This window comes from Pleurodeles waltl, chromosome 7 (genome assembly GCF_031143425.1).
Source record: "Pleurodeles waltl isolate 20211129_DDA chromosome 7, aPleWal1.hap1.20221129, whole genome shotgun sequence".
NCBI classification, from domain to species: domain Eukaryota; kingdom Metazoa; phylum Chordata; class Amphibia; order Caudata; family Salamandridae; genus Pleurodeles; species Pleurodeles waltl.
In genome coordinates, this window is record NC_090446.1 from 1,025,078,803 (window position 1) to 1,025,092,872 (window position 14,070).

The following is a 14,070-nucleotide window of genomic DNA, read 5'->3' on the forward strand; positions in this document are numbered from 1 at the left end:
TAGTTTTCAGAAATGCACAGGTTTGGTAGGTTTCCCTAGGTGGCGGCTGAGCTACAGGCCAAAATCTACAGGTAGGCACTTTGCAAAAAACACCTCTGTTTTCCTTAAAAAATTTGGCTGTGTGCACGTTGCGCTTTGGGGCGTTTCCTGTCGCGGGCGCTAGGCCTACCCACACAAGTGAGGTATCATTTTTATCGGGAGACGTGGGGGAACGCTGGGTGGAAGGAAATTTGTGGCTCCTCTCAGATTCCAGAACTTTCTGACACAGAAATGTGAGGAACATGTGGTTTTTTAGCCACATTTTGAGGTTTGCAAAGGATTCTGGGTAACAGAACCTGGTCCGAGCCACACAAGTCACCCCATCTTGGATTCCCCTAGGTCTCTAGTTTTCAGAAATGCACAGGTTTGGTAGGTTTCCCTAGGTGGCGGCTGAGCTAGAGGCCAAAATCTACAGGTAGTCACTTTGCTAAAAACAGCTCTGTTTTCTGTGATGTGTCCACGTTGTGTTTTGGGGCATATCCTGTCGCGGGCGCTAGGCCTACCCACACAATTGAGGTATCATTTTTATCGGGAGACTTGGGGGAACATAGAATAGCAAAACAAGTGTTATTGCCCCTTGTCTTTCTCTACATTTTTCCCTTCCAAATGTAAGACAGTGTGTAAAAAAGACGTCTATTTGAGAAATGCCCTGTAATTCACATGCTAGTATGGGCACCCCAGAATTCCGAGATGTGCAAATAACCACTGCTTCTCAACACCTTATCTTGTGCCCATTTTGGAAATACAAAGGTTTTCTTGATAGCAATTTTTTACTCTTTGTATTTCAGCAAATGAATTGCTGTATACCCGGCATAGAATGAAAACCCACTGCAGGGTGCAGGTCATTTATTGGCCAAAAAATCGTAAAAATGGGGTATGTCCCAGTAAAATGCCAAAATTGTGTTGAAAAATTGGGTTTTCTGATTCAAGTCTGCCTGTTCCTGAAAGCTGGGAAGCTGGTGATTTTAGCACCGCAAACCCTTTGTTGATGCCCTTTTCAGGGGAAAAACCACAAGCCTTCTTCTGCAGCCCATTTTTCCCATTTTTTTTAAAAAAACGAAATTTTCACTGTTTTTTGGCTAATTTCTTGGCCTCCTTCTGGGGAACCCACAAAGTCTGGGTACCTCTAGAATCCCTAGGATGTTGGAAAAAAAGGACGCAAATTTGGCGTGGGTAGCTTATGTGAACAAAAAGTTATGAGGGCCTAAGCGCGAACTGCTCCAAATAGCCAAAAAAAGGCTCGGCACAGGAGGGGGAAAAGGCCTGGCAGCGAAGGGGTTAAGCCATGGTGGTCATGGTCATTGGTAACTTGCTGGTTGTATTGGTTGGGTGAGCATTTCTGTGGTGCATAATTAGCCCCTCTATAAACAACCAACGTAAGAACAAGGATACCAATAACACCCCCGCCCACACGGTGCCGAATTAGCTCAGTGAATTGTATTAAGAAAAACAAACATACATTGCAGAATACATTCAACGTGGTAAATACCACAGGGTGGGGCAACACCCCGGCCATTGGTGGCCTGAAGATATAATGATGTATAACAGTGTTAATTATTGGTTTCAGGCAGTTGTAAGCAGGGTAAAGTCCATGAAGAATTTAAACATCAAACCATTAATCAACATCACGGCACAGGTGTCCTATCATGCAGTGAACTGTCCCAGGCTTTATCTCTGTATCAGTTCAGATGCCAAAGAGATCCTTCCTGGAAGAAACTCGCTAAACACCTGCGGCACAGTTTGATGCGTGCTCAGGAGAGGAGGCTGTGCCATTGTTGTACCTCAGGTAGGTTATCGAAGATTCGGGCCTTTCCCCCAGCATCAATATGCAGTCTGGCAGGGTATAACATACCATATCTGATCACCTTTTTTCAGAGCAATGTTTTAACATCTTAGAATTTGTGACAGGCCTCCTGCACCATTGTGAAGTCAGGGTAGATGGAAATAGAGTCTCCCTCTTAGCTCAATAGGCACGTTCATGAGCTAGTTTATCTCTACCCTGGAAATTAAGTAGCCAGGCGATGAGGTGTCAAGGAGGGCTGCTGGGGGCCCAGGGAACAATGGGCTCTCTCAACCACAAATGTCTCCATAAAGCTTTGGCACTTGAGCAGTTCCACAAACTGGTCTGGACAGCCCATGCTGGTATACTCTGCAACACCAGTTATGCGAGTGGTATTCCTGGATCATCTGGCTTCCAAGTCTTTGATCTTAATTGCCATTGTCTTAAGGAGGCACTCCATTTTATCCACCATGTTGGTGAGGGATGTGGTGCCATCTTCGATGCTGGAGATGCGCTCCTCTGCGCCATCCAGGCGAGTGGCACGATGGTGGCTCTTTTCACCCATGTGGTCCAGTCTCCTCGCTATTGCATCAAAACCATCATCAATGGAGCCAAAACCACCATGCAATTCTACCATTATTGCAGTTTTCCCGGTTGTGGAATCGCACATCAACCGGTACGGGCTTTGGGGGGATGATCTAGGTGTCACTCCAGGATCTTTGACCCACTCTGCCCTTTCAAAGGGAAGCTTACGCAGTTGTGTGTCACCCTTCTCCTTGAAGGAGGTGCGATAAGGAGACTAGCTCGCCGCTGTAAGTCTTGACTGGTGTGTTGTAATGCCCAGTCAGGCACAGAAGGCGAAATGGGGGGCCTGCAGGGTTTGTCGTAAAGAAGATAGGTGGCCAGCCCCCAGCATCTGAGGCTATCAGTGGCTGAAAAGTGCAGGTGGTGGCATGGCGGGATGAAAGGCCCGGGCAGTCAGTCACTTCTTTCACCCCCCGATCTGCAAGGGGCGTGTGAGAACCTGTGTCCACCTGCTCTCACCGACAGCAAGCCACTACCACAGGCATCATGACCGGGGCAGGCCGCAATCCGCGAGGCCTGGCCCTCAGAGCCTCACACACAGCAGTCAGTCCGAGGAAAGCAGGCGGCTAACCACCACCCACCTCTGGCACCCGTGCCAACCATCCGGGCAATGGTCAGGCCCCAGCTGAGGCACTGCAGCTCGGGGGGGCTGCCAACTGGGGGCTGAAGGAGTCCCCCAGACGCTTCCCAGAGTCTCTGCTCCAGCGCACTCACCACAGGTCCCGGCGCTGGTCATCTGTGCCCCCGTGAGGCCACGCAAGCCCCAGGGCCCTTGGCCGGCAAGGCGCAGGCAGCCGCCCTCATGAGAAGCGATGTGTATGCCACCAGGGTTCAGGTATGCATGCCACATTGCGGGCCATATGCCGATCTGAGATCCCCTAATCTGCAAACGGGGGATCTCGGCAAAATCTCTGCAACCCTCTGGAATTAGGTGTTGCAGGTAGCCCAGCAAGTCAGGCCGGAAGCCATCAGCAGTGGAAGCCGCTGGGCCATGAGCGCTCCGTGACCGTGCAGCTATCACCAATGGAGCCATGTCCCCGTCTGCCATCGGAGCTCGCAGGTGCACAGGATCAAGGCCAGTGGTCCTCCCTTCATAGTGCCGCAGGAACTTTAGTGGACATGGGGAGGTTCTGTGCCCCATAACCACATTCATGGGCACCTGCAGCTTGAGCGTCACAATCGTGCAGCCATCTTGGATGCCGGCGTGGCCACCTTCCCATATTTAAGGTTAAAAGTGAGATTGTGTCATGCCCTTCATTAAGCAATGGGGCCGTTTACTGCTGCTGATAAAGGAGGAGATACAGAAGTGTCACCTCGAGACTACACAGCCCGAGACTAGACTGCCAAGGACATCAAAGATCAAACAAATAGCAGCTGTTAAAGAGAAGCCCCGAGACGGCTCTTAATATTCAACTGGCCTTTTTGCAAGACCATGCCTGACAGGAGGACTGGCCGGAGGCCTCTTTGTGTAATGGAGCAATACTGAGATCCTTTCTCATGACTCCCTTCTCATGCAAGTCTTAATTAATAGAATGCACTGGGTGCTCTTCGACAAATGTGAGGAGAAAAGAACAACCTTTGCAAGCTGGTTTATGACGGAAAGCCTGGAGCAGTGATCTGGAGCCTGTTTTCCTTAGTCTGCAGACAGCACGAGGAGATTAAGTGAACTCACTGCACACAGTAGCACCAGCAGCAATCAAACAAGAAAGTAGTCCCACAACACACTAAATGAACAGACAAAGCACAAGGATATAGTAGTTGGCTGGTGCTCCAAGGGAGGGACAAGGAGGAAGCATTGACCACTAGCACAGAAGGATTTTAAAATTTAAATGACACTGAAACTAGCAAATTAAATGCCTATAAGCCCATAGAAGAAGTATTCGTAGAAAGTATACAAGATTCCGTACACTTAATCTCGACATAGAAGCTAAATAGGACTGATACATTTGATTGTCTGTAACTGACAGAGAGTGCATTCTTTGCTGCAATACCCAGCATACTTTTTTTTCTCACGCCTTGAACAGAAAACATCGAAGCCATTCAAGGCAGATTCAAAATAATGTTCTTGCGCATCTATTCAGCTACCAGACATGTAATCAAAGGGAGTGGCTGGATCCGGAGGATAAGTCTCGTGCCTAGCTAGCATCTCGTGTTGTGTCTGACACATGATACATTCAAATTGCTGCACCAACCCATCAAGGAACTTCCACGTATCAGCCATTGGTTGGAAGGAATCGAAGTTCGTCAGATTGTAGAAAAATCTAAAAGTTAACCCTGGACGTGAACACATGGACAGAATGAAAAAACCCTGATTAGGACTTCTAAATCACCCACCCTAATCCATCTGCTCACAATGTTCTGATTCTACCAGCACCAGAGTCGATCTGTCCGTTAGCCTTGAGGGGAGATTCCAGTTTGTCTTTACTGGTTGTGGATTGAAGAACTGAAACATTCTCATCCAGCATAAACATTTTAGTATAAAAATGAATCACCCATTTAGTCAGTCTGAATCTTTCCATTTTCTATACGGGCTGTTTTTTTCTTGTTATGTAAAGAGAGTGAATGTGCTTAAAGTGGATCACAGTTTTAAATTGTTGCAAAAAGCTAGATAAAATTTAGCAAAGTTAAATAAGAGTGTCGAAAAAGATCAAATACTTTTTAAAAGTGTTTATGTTATTTATGATTCAGTGAACCTACCTAGTGAAAACAGTGCCCCATTTATACTAGAAAATACTATCTGCCAGGATTCAGTTATCTTTCGCTTTACAGAAATATATTAATTAGCAGTTTTCCACTTAAGAATGAAAATTTCATTTGCTCATATTTACAACTGGTTTCTTGTTTTGTGACTGCTACTGTATGTTTCTTTCTCATGCAGAACAGTGAAGGTATAGAAATGGAAGCTTACGCCGGTGGGAACCAGTCAATCATCATACCTGTAGTGGCTGTAAGAAAGCTTTTTCTTTAATATAGTATTAATAATGTTTGCTACTCTGACAGATGTGTTCACTGTGGAAATATTAACATATGATCGATCGGAGGGAAAGGGACTTTTCCCTAAGTAGCAAAAAATATTAATAACAATAAAAATAGTACTATTTGGGTCACAACATAACATTTGAGTCAGAGCAGTGCAAGCGCGTCTGACCTTATTTGGCTTATTAGTTGATAAGGGGACGCATTAGAAGATCGAATCTTCTAAAATATCTGAACTTGACTAAGGCATTAATAACTCATCCCTCTAAATCCAAAGTACAAACCAAAAATAAGAGTAATTGCACAATGGAAATAACATACATTTGAAGTCAGCAATTGAGCAACATCAAATAGCAATGTAGTTGGATGGAGAAAACCTCACTAACTTCATATTAGCATCAGCATTTTTGGGGATCATGCAAAAAGATATAGTCAACATGAATTTGGAAAACATCTAACTATGGCTCTATCAAGAGCAATAGTTGATAACTAGAAAAAAAATCATCAATAAAGACATTAGCAATGTGTTATACCTTTCTTGATGGATCAGCAAGCTGTGATAATCTTCATCAGGCGGACAACAGTTAGATCAGCATCAGCAACGGGACATGTCAAGGGGTAATGTTTCAGAATCGGGGACTGTAACCATTAAAAAGTAATGTCTATGATAGGAGCATTTAGCATCAGAAGTCTAAGCAAAGTAAAGTTAAAGATCAAAATTCTCTAAGTGAGAGAAAAATCAAAGGCACGTACACTTCATCAGTAATGAATCTATCAGCAGAACGGCATTAATAAACTATACTATTGTCTATAATAATAATGGCTCTAGTAGCAGCTCACACCTCTCAGTACAGTCCAGTTAAGTTAAAGTTGTCCCTCATTGTCATTGGTCAAAGAATCATGCAATAGCCATTAGTCCAATAGAATTAGTATTTCAAATCTAAGATATAACTAAACAGTCTTTCATAGGTTGATGATTGGCTCCTCTTCTTCTGCACACATCGTTCGACTCATCAAGAAACTATTTTAGTATTCGTCTGTACTTCCGTCAGTACATCCATTGTTAGTTCCTGGGAACATCACTTTCTCACACTTCGAGTTAACATTTTTTCTACAAACATTTCCTCACAAGAAAACATTTTTCTATTGTTATGATTTGGTCAACCTTCAGTTAGAACAATACATCTTTATTATTCACTAAACATAAGATCATATTTTATTCTGGCATAGCATTTTTAATATGAGCCTGTGCATTACTAAGGCCTAGAACTCGCTAACTTGAGGCCTACAGTTAATTTGAGCAAACACATAGCATTTAAACGTAATTAGAACATTGGAATGCCGGGGGCTCCATTGTAAACAATGGAGTGCTGCGGGCTTTTACTGGCTGGTAAAAGCCTGCAGCGCCAACATTCCAATGTTTGCTTTGTTCACAGCAACAGCTGTGAACAAAGCCTCACGGAGCCCGAGGGGATTTTAATCCCCTCGGGCTCCGTGAACATTTTTTTTTTTTAATAGAACATTCTGCCCTGTGTGTCAGAATGTTCTAATAGCCTTAGAATCCGCCGTAGCACACTGTGCTCTCTCCCACAGCCGGGTGGAGAAAGCAGACACAGGCTCCCAGTCTACCTTGTAGCCCCCTGGCTGGGCACTGCAGCCAATCCTAATACTACTCCGAGCAGTGTCAGGATTGGCCGCAGGGCAAGCTGCAAGCCTCTGCCTGCTGAGGGGACAGAGGAGCTGTGTGGCGGAGTAGGTAAGTTTTTAAAACTTTTTTTCATTTGAATGTTTTTGCCCCCCCCCACGGTGCCCCACCCCTGTAACGCACAGTGAGCCGCAACTGCATCTAACAGTCAAGCACTACACCCCACTTCTCCATATCTTCCCTTTCCTTTTCACTCTGGTTGAGTTAAATACAATAGGCGAGGATTGGGACAGGTGCAGATAATTCAAAACAAACTTACTCATTAGAGAAACAAATTGGTTCAATTTATTTTTAATCCTTAGTTATAAAGTCTTAAACACTGTAATAGTCTTGCCTGCATGCGCAAATCTAGGTCCCTCATTGCAGGCTAAGCTCCATGTTTAAATAATGTTAGATAGCAGAACAGTCCAATTGTACGTTTGTATTCAATCCTTATTGTGAACCCCTAGCCATAGTTAATAAAGTCAGTTCCTTATGAAAAATGTTTTCTCCTTTTTCCAAAATGCAAATAATCCAATTCAATGCGTTGCTCCGGAGGTAAATGTTTTACTTCATCTTCCATACAAAACAGGCCATTGGTTTCATATGTTGTTTACAATGATGATGGCACGTAGATGTTTCCGCCAACAAACGTTTTGCACCATACTAGGGACTTTCTCATGGCTAATCAATTGTGCACAAAAGATAAAGACACAGACAAAATACCTTAAATAGCAATGCAACTTGAAGATTATGTTCATTCACCCATAGTCCAAGTGAATGAAGAGATAAAAATGTGAATCAAAGTGCCGAAATACCCCTAAGAAAAAATATATGCATAGCAAATGCTATGTCCAAAAATCAAAGATAGACGCATGCATTAATATTACATGCCACCATACCAAACGTCCCATAGTATCTATGGATGATGAACCCGAAAACAGAGTAAAATAAGCAAGAGGTTGGCCGTCAATTAGAAGTTTGGTTAGAAAACACTCAAGCACCCTTGAGTGAATGAGATGTAGAGACCTAAAAGTCGATTACCTCTAATATTCAAACTCAATGATAAATTGGTTCCAAATCAAACAAGTCCACTTATTAATTGAAAGAATTTTAAGGCAAACAATTGAAGAGCAAAAAAACTCAGGGCCTAGAACAAAAATCACAGAATTATCACCCCAATCTATAAAAATTATACCACATAGAACCATACTTTAAACCTACAACCAATTATATGATCAAAACAGTGTCACATACTAACATTATATTCCTATATTAAAGATGAGGACATTGAAGAAATAATGGCAAGTAGTTGCACACTGTGTTGGATCACTAATCCCGATACCCGCTTATTTAGTTGTGAGCGGCTTCCCATCATGCAATTGACATAATAAAGAAAACTTTCACCCTCAAAGAACTTATCACTCAAAAATATCTATTTCATTCAATACTTCAAAAGGAACTACAAAAGTTTACCTTGGACCACGATATGTCCTAGTACAAAGCTGAAAAGATACAAAATGTGTACTGAGTCACAGTATTCACATTTGGTGAAGGACATATATTACCTGTGGCCAAATCCTAACTAATATAAACTCTGGATACATCCTTAAGGCTGATCTCCCCTACAGCACACCGTGTATACATTGGCTCTAAAAAAATCTTGTTGCAAAAAGATTGCTGCGTAGCTATCCAAGTCCATAAATCTAAAATGCGACCATCATTATCCCAAACCTTCAATTGTGTGTCTGCAGTTAAGACCAAGCATGGTTAAGCATTAAATGACTGTTTGTTAGCATAGGTAAAAAGGATACCGGTCATCCCCAAGTATTATTACACCTACTGATACATTTTACACTAGGCTGACTCCAAACTTATAAAGCTAACAAGAGTCCTGATTTTACTTACCTGACATCTCTCCGGCGTGCCGCACTCAAAGGAAAAAATTGTTACTAAGGCCCTCATTACAACCCTGGCGGTAAATCCCGCTTACTGTAGTGGTGACGGCCGCGAACATACCATGACCATGGCGGAATTCCGCTACAGGAATTATGACCCACACAGAGAAATCTGCCACTATACAGACACCCACACAAGTCCGCCACACCAAAGGTCAGTGATAAACTGGTGATAGCAAAACCCACACCGTCAGGCCAACAGGAATACACCCACAGTATCACGACTCACGAATCAACGCAGCGGTCTTTCAACCGCTGTAAACCATTGGCAGTACACACCGCCGCGCTCAAAATACACACACACTTACAAAACCCAACCACATTGGAAAATTCGAAATACACATACCTGACACACATACACACACCACACCCACACACTCACACCACTATAAAGCACCCACCCACATTGCCCACAACCCTTTCAACGAACAAATTAGAACAAGCAGAGAGAGAGAAAAGCAAAGACCTCACCATTACCCAGAGGCACAGAGCACTATCACACATACACCATCCACGCACATCACATAACACATTACAACACATCACCCCACACATCACCTCACACATCACTCACACCACATTATGGCACCTCAAAGATACCCCAGGTTTTCTTAGGAGGAGCTAAGGGTCATGGTGGAGGAAATCATCCTGGTAGAGCCACAGCTATTCGGATCACAGGTGCAGCAGACCTCCATTGCAAGGAAGATGGAGCTATGGCAGAGGATCGTCAACAGGGTAAACGCCGTGGGACAGCATCCAAGAACCAGGGATGACATCAGGAAGAGGTGGAACGACCTATGGGGGAAGGTTCCGTGGTTTCAAGACACCAGATTGCTGTACAGAGGACTGGCGGTGGACACCCACCTCCTCCCCCACAACTAACAACATGGGAGGAGCAGGTCTCGGCGATCATGCATCATGACGGCCTCGCAGGAGTAGCAGGAGGACTGGACTGTGGTAAGGCAAATCTTTACTACTTTATACCCCCATCCTACCTGCATGCCATCACAAACTCCTACCCTCACGCCCATCACTCCAACACCTCACATATACCCCACTAGCACAACCCACCCCTCCCAATACCAAGCCCTGCATGCAACAACAAATCATGGACCCCCATCACAGACCTGCATGGACACCCATCACCACAGCATGCACACTCGATAGACTCACCCAGCCCACATAATCACCAATCATACCAGGCCAAGGAGACAGTACAAGCACATTCATACAGGGAAACACACCCATTGTACAAGATGGCACACACAGATACAATAACAATGCATTTGCATCCCAACCGGACCACTACCCAACATCACCGGACAGGAGGTGCCAGCTACATCCAGTCCCCCCCCCAGAAGAGGCCCACAGTGATGACAACAGCTCTGTACTCCTGGATATGGATGCCCATCCTGGCCCATCTGAGACCTCTGGACAGTCGGTTTCCCTGCCACAGTCCCAAACCACCACAGAGCCTCCCCCCTCAGGAAACACCACCACAGCACCCACCCAGCGGGCCCATGCCTCTGTCCCCAGGACACGTCAATCAGCAGTGTGTCCACCACTACAGGGACCCAGGCAACCCCACAAACCCAGGACGATCAGGGACCTGGGGTCAGTGGCAGTGGGCACACGGTTTAGGGGACAGAGGCACAGGACAACAGGGAAGCTGGGAGGACTTCTGTGCGACAGGGGGAGGACAGGCCCAGAGAACCCAGTCTCCACAAGGCACCCTCCAACATCATGGGAGCATACCACCATTCACTGGAGACCATGGGCACAGTACTGGCCAAGTTTCAGGAGACCCAGCGGCTGCAGGAGGGACAATACATGGGGATCAGTGATAACCTCACCAAAATTTACACCATCCTGGTCACCATAGCAGGGGTGCTGGCTGATATGGGCAAGACCATGAGGGAGGCAGTGGCACAACAAAGGGCCCCTGACACCAGCCAAACCGAGGAACAGCCTTCCACCTCCATTGGCGCTAGTGGACAGGAGGTCCCGCCACAGGAACAACAGGTCACCAGCACCCCACCCCGCAAACTGTCCCTGCGACCCAGGCAGAAGACAGAGCACATTGCCAAGACCCCCGCAGGAAATAAGACTCTCCTGATTGTCACCCTTCTGTCCCACTATGTCACCCTGTCCAACTTGAACTGCCATTACTCCCCTTCCTATGCCCCATTGGACAATGCACCTGGGATACAAATAGACTGGACTCTACCATGGACCTCCCTCCACCATCACCCCAGCCCCTTGCACATACCCCCTACCCATTAGCACCTAAATAAGCACCCTGTAATCAAAAACCAACCTGGAGTCAGTCTGATCTTTCACAAATGTATAATTACAACATTAGCAACAAATAGCAATGTAAATGTTCATTTTATCATACCAATGTATGACAGTTGTTGGGCAGCAGTACATATAGCAGAAGGGTACCCAGATCTCGTAAAAGGAAATCCAAAGGGAACAGTCAGTGTCCATAGACAGAGGTTAAGAGGCTGACATGTACAATGTCCCAAAGTATACAGAAATGTGAGGAAGAGTTACAGTCTCTTACCTGTGTGTCACTGGAAGTACTACATGATGATGTTCGTTCTGTTGTCAATATCTTCTTCCTCTGCCTCCTCTTCCTCGCTGTCAGCAGGCTCCACCGCTGCCACAAGACCATCACCAGACTCATCCTCCAGCAGAAAAGCACCTGGCATCTCAATGCCAGGTTGTGCAACATACAGCATGCCACGATTATCTGGCACACCTTCTTCGGTGAGTACTACAGGGAGCCACCTGTTAGATGGAGGCACCAGAATCTGGCCTTCAGGAGGCCGAACGTCCTCTCAATAATACACCTAGTTTGGCCATGTGCCTCATTGTAGTGGTCCTCTGCCCTTTTCTTGGCATTCCTCACTGGGGTCAGTAGCCATGAGAGGTTGGGGTAACCAGAGTCACCTGCAAATTTCGAGGGATACCTGTTAGACACACACTGACCCCTAGGGACTACCCCATAACCAGACACCTACTCATACTGTGTGGGGACCTTGGGCTCACCTATTAGCCACACCCGGTGCCTCTGGAGTTGGCCCATCACATAAGAGATACTGCTATTCCGCAAGACATAGGCGTCATGCACAGAGCCAGGATACTTGGCATTCACATGGGAGATGTACTGGTCCGCAAAACACAACATTTGCACATTCATTGAATGGTAGCTTTTTCTATTTCTGTACACCTGTTCATTTCTGCAAGGGGGAGCAAATGCCACATGTGTACTATCAATGGCACCAATGATGTTGGGGACATGTCCCAGGGCATAAAAGTCAGCTTTCACAGTGGCCAAATCCTCTACCTAGGGGGAACACGATGTAGCTGTGCATGTGTTTCAGCAGGGCAGACAAAACTCTGGTCATCAGATTAGAAAATATTGGCTGGGACATCCCAGATGCCATGGCCACTGTAGTTTGAAAGGAGCCACTTGCCAGGAAATGGAGCACTGATAGGACCTGCACTAGAGGGGGTATACCTGTGGGGTGGCGGATTGCTGACATCAGGTCTGGCTCCAATTGGGCACACAGTTCTTGGATTGTGGCACGATCAAGTCTGTATGTGAATATGATGTGTCTGTCTTCCATTGTCGACAGGTCCACCAGGGGTCTGTACACCAGAGGATACCGCCATCTCATCATCTGCCCCAGCTGTTATAGCCTATGGAGGAGAACGGTGGGCAGAGGGTAAATTACCACATAGGTAGCACATCTGTGTCTGCAGTAATCTTAGTAAATCTGTGTGTGAAATAGTTAGTCCGTAAATGTTCCACTATGTGGTGTGACGCAGTTAGGTGCCATGCCATGTGCACCCCTGAAATGGCGGCTGCCTGACTTGTGAGAAGGGACATGGGGAAATGAGGTAACTGCGGTGGCGTTGTGCAGTGTCGCGGTGGGCGGTCGAAGACCGCCTTGCAACTCAGCCTTGGTTATCATTGTGCCCTATGGGTTTCAGGAGCCAATGGCCATGTACGCCGGCGGTGACGGTACGCACAGCCGCGGACGTGACCGCCATTTTCTATCTGCTCACTCACTTGATACCTGACCATCAACAGGAGAGGACCTACACTGCAAGTGCTGCTGTGACCTGAGTCTGGAAGCGACAATGGCTACAGTGTCTGGGGAAAGGGCCCCTGCCTTCACTGCGGAGGAGTTGGACAAACTGGTGGATGGGGTCCTCCCCCAGTACACGCTACTCTACGGTCCTCCAGACAAACAGGTGAGTACACTGTGAGCATGATGTGTGGGCAATGCCTGTTTTGAGTGGTGTGGATGGAAGCCACATATTGGGGGGGGCTGAGTGCTGCATGTGAGGATGGTTAGTGTATGTGCATCAGGGCATGGGTTGGAACTGGTGGGCAATGAGTATGACGGTCCGGAGGGGTGAGTAATTTCCTTTCCTCCCAACGTGGAAGGGGTGCCCGTCGCACCATGACCCCCCTGATGTTCCGCATCCTGGCAGTGGCCTATCCGGAGTTGGATGGGCGCTTAAGGGCATCACAGCAGCCACAGGGGGTGAGTACAGTACCATAAAGCTGACTCTGCGCAGTTTAGGAGGGATCTGGGTGGGGTGTGTGGGCTGTGGGTGCCCCTAGGCCAGGGTGGTCATGCCAGGGTAGGTCTCTTGTTTGCAGGCTCAGAAGCACCCCACCCCAATGGTACATTTGTGCAGCTACTAGTGTGCAGAGTCCTGTGCGTGTCAGGTGTGCATGTGTAGGCGTTAGGCATTGTACCCCATGGGGTGGTGACTATCATAGTCATCGTTTGGGCAAGGCCTAGTGTACAGGGCAGCTAAGTGTGTGTGGTGTCCGCCAACGGTAGTGGTGTTGCTGGCATTGACCAAGTGTATCCTCTGTCTCCCCCTTCTTGTGTTGTTACCCTGTCCTTGTGTGCATTAGCATCATTTGGCGAAGGAGCAGAGGCACCGGCGACGGAGGGAGCTGCATCCCACATGGCCCAGGATGCTGAATCCACAGAGGGTGAAGGCACCAGTTGTACGGA

At 46.7% G+C, this 14,070-nt stretch overlaps 1 protein-coding gene across 1 annotated transcript in view; it reads left to right on the plus strand.

The window, feature by feature from the left end:
• The window catches only part of LOC138245863 (ATP-binding cassette sub-family A member 9-like), a 2,236,336-nt gene that overhangs the window by 1,467,289 nt on the left and 754,977 nt on the right, over positions 1-14,070 (plus strand). The window contains exon 27 of the mRNA XM_069199841.1: positions 5,283-5,351. Coding sequence (XP_069055942.1) covers positions 5,283-5,351 — 69 coding nt within the window. The remainder of the gene's footprint in view (positions 1-5,282; positions 5,352-14,070) is intronic.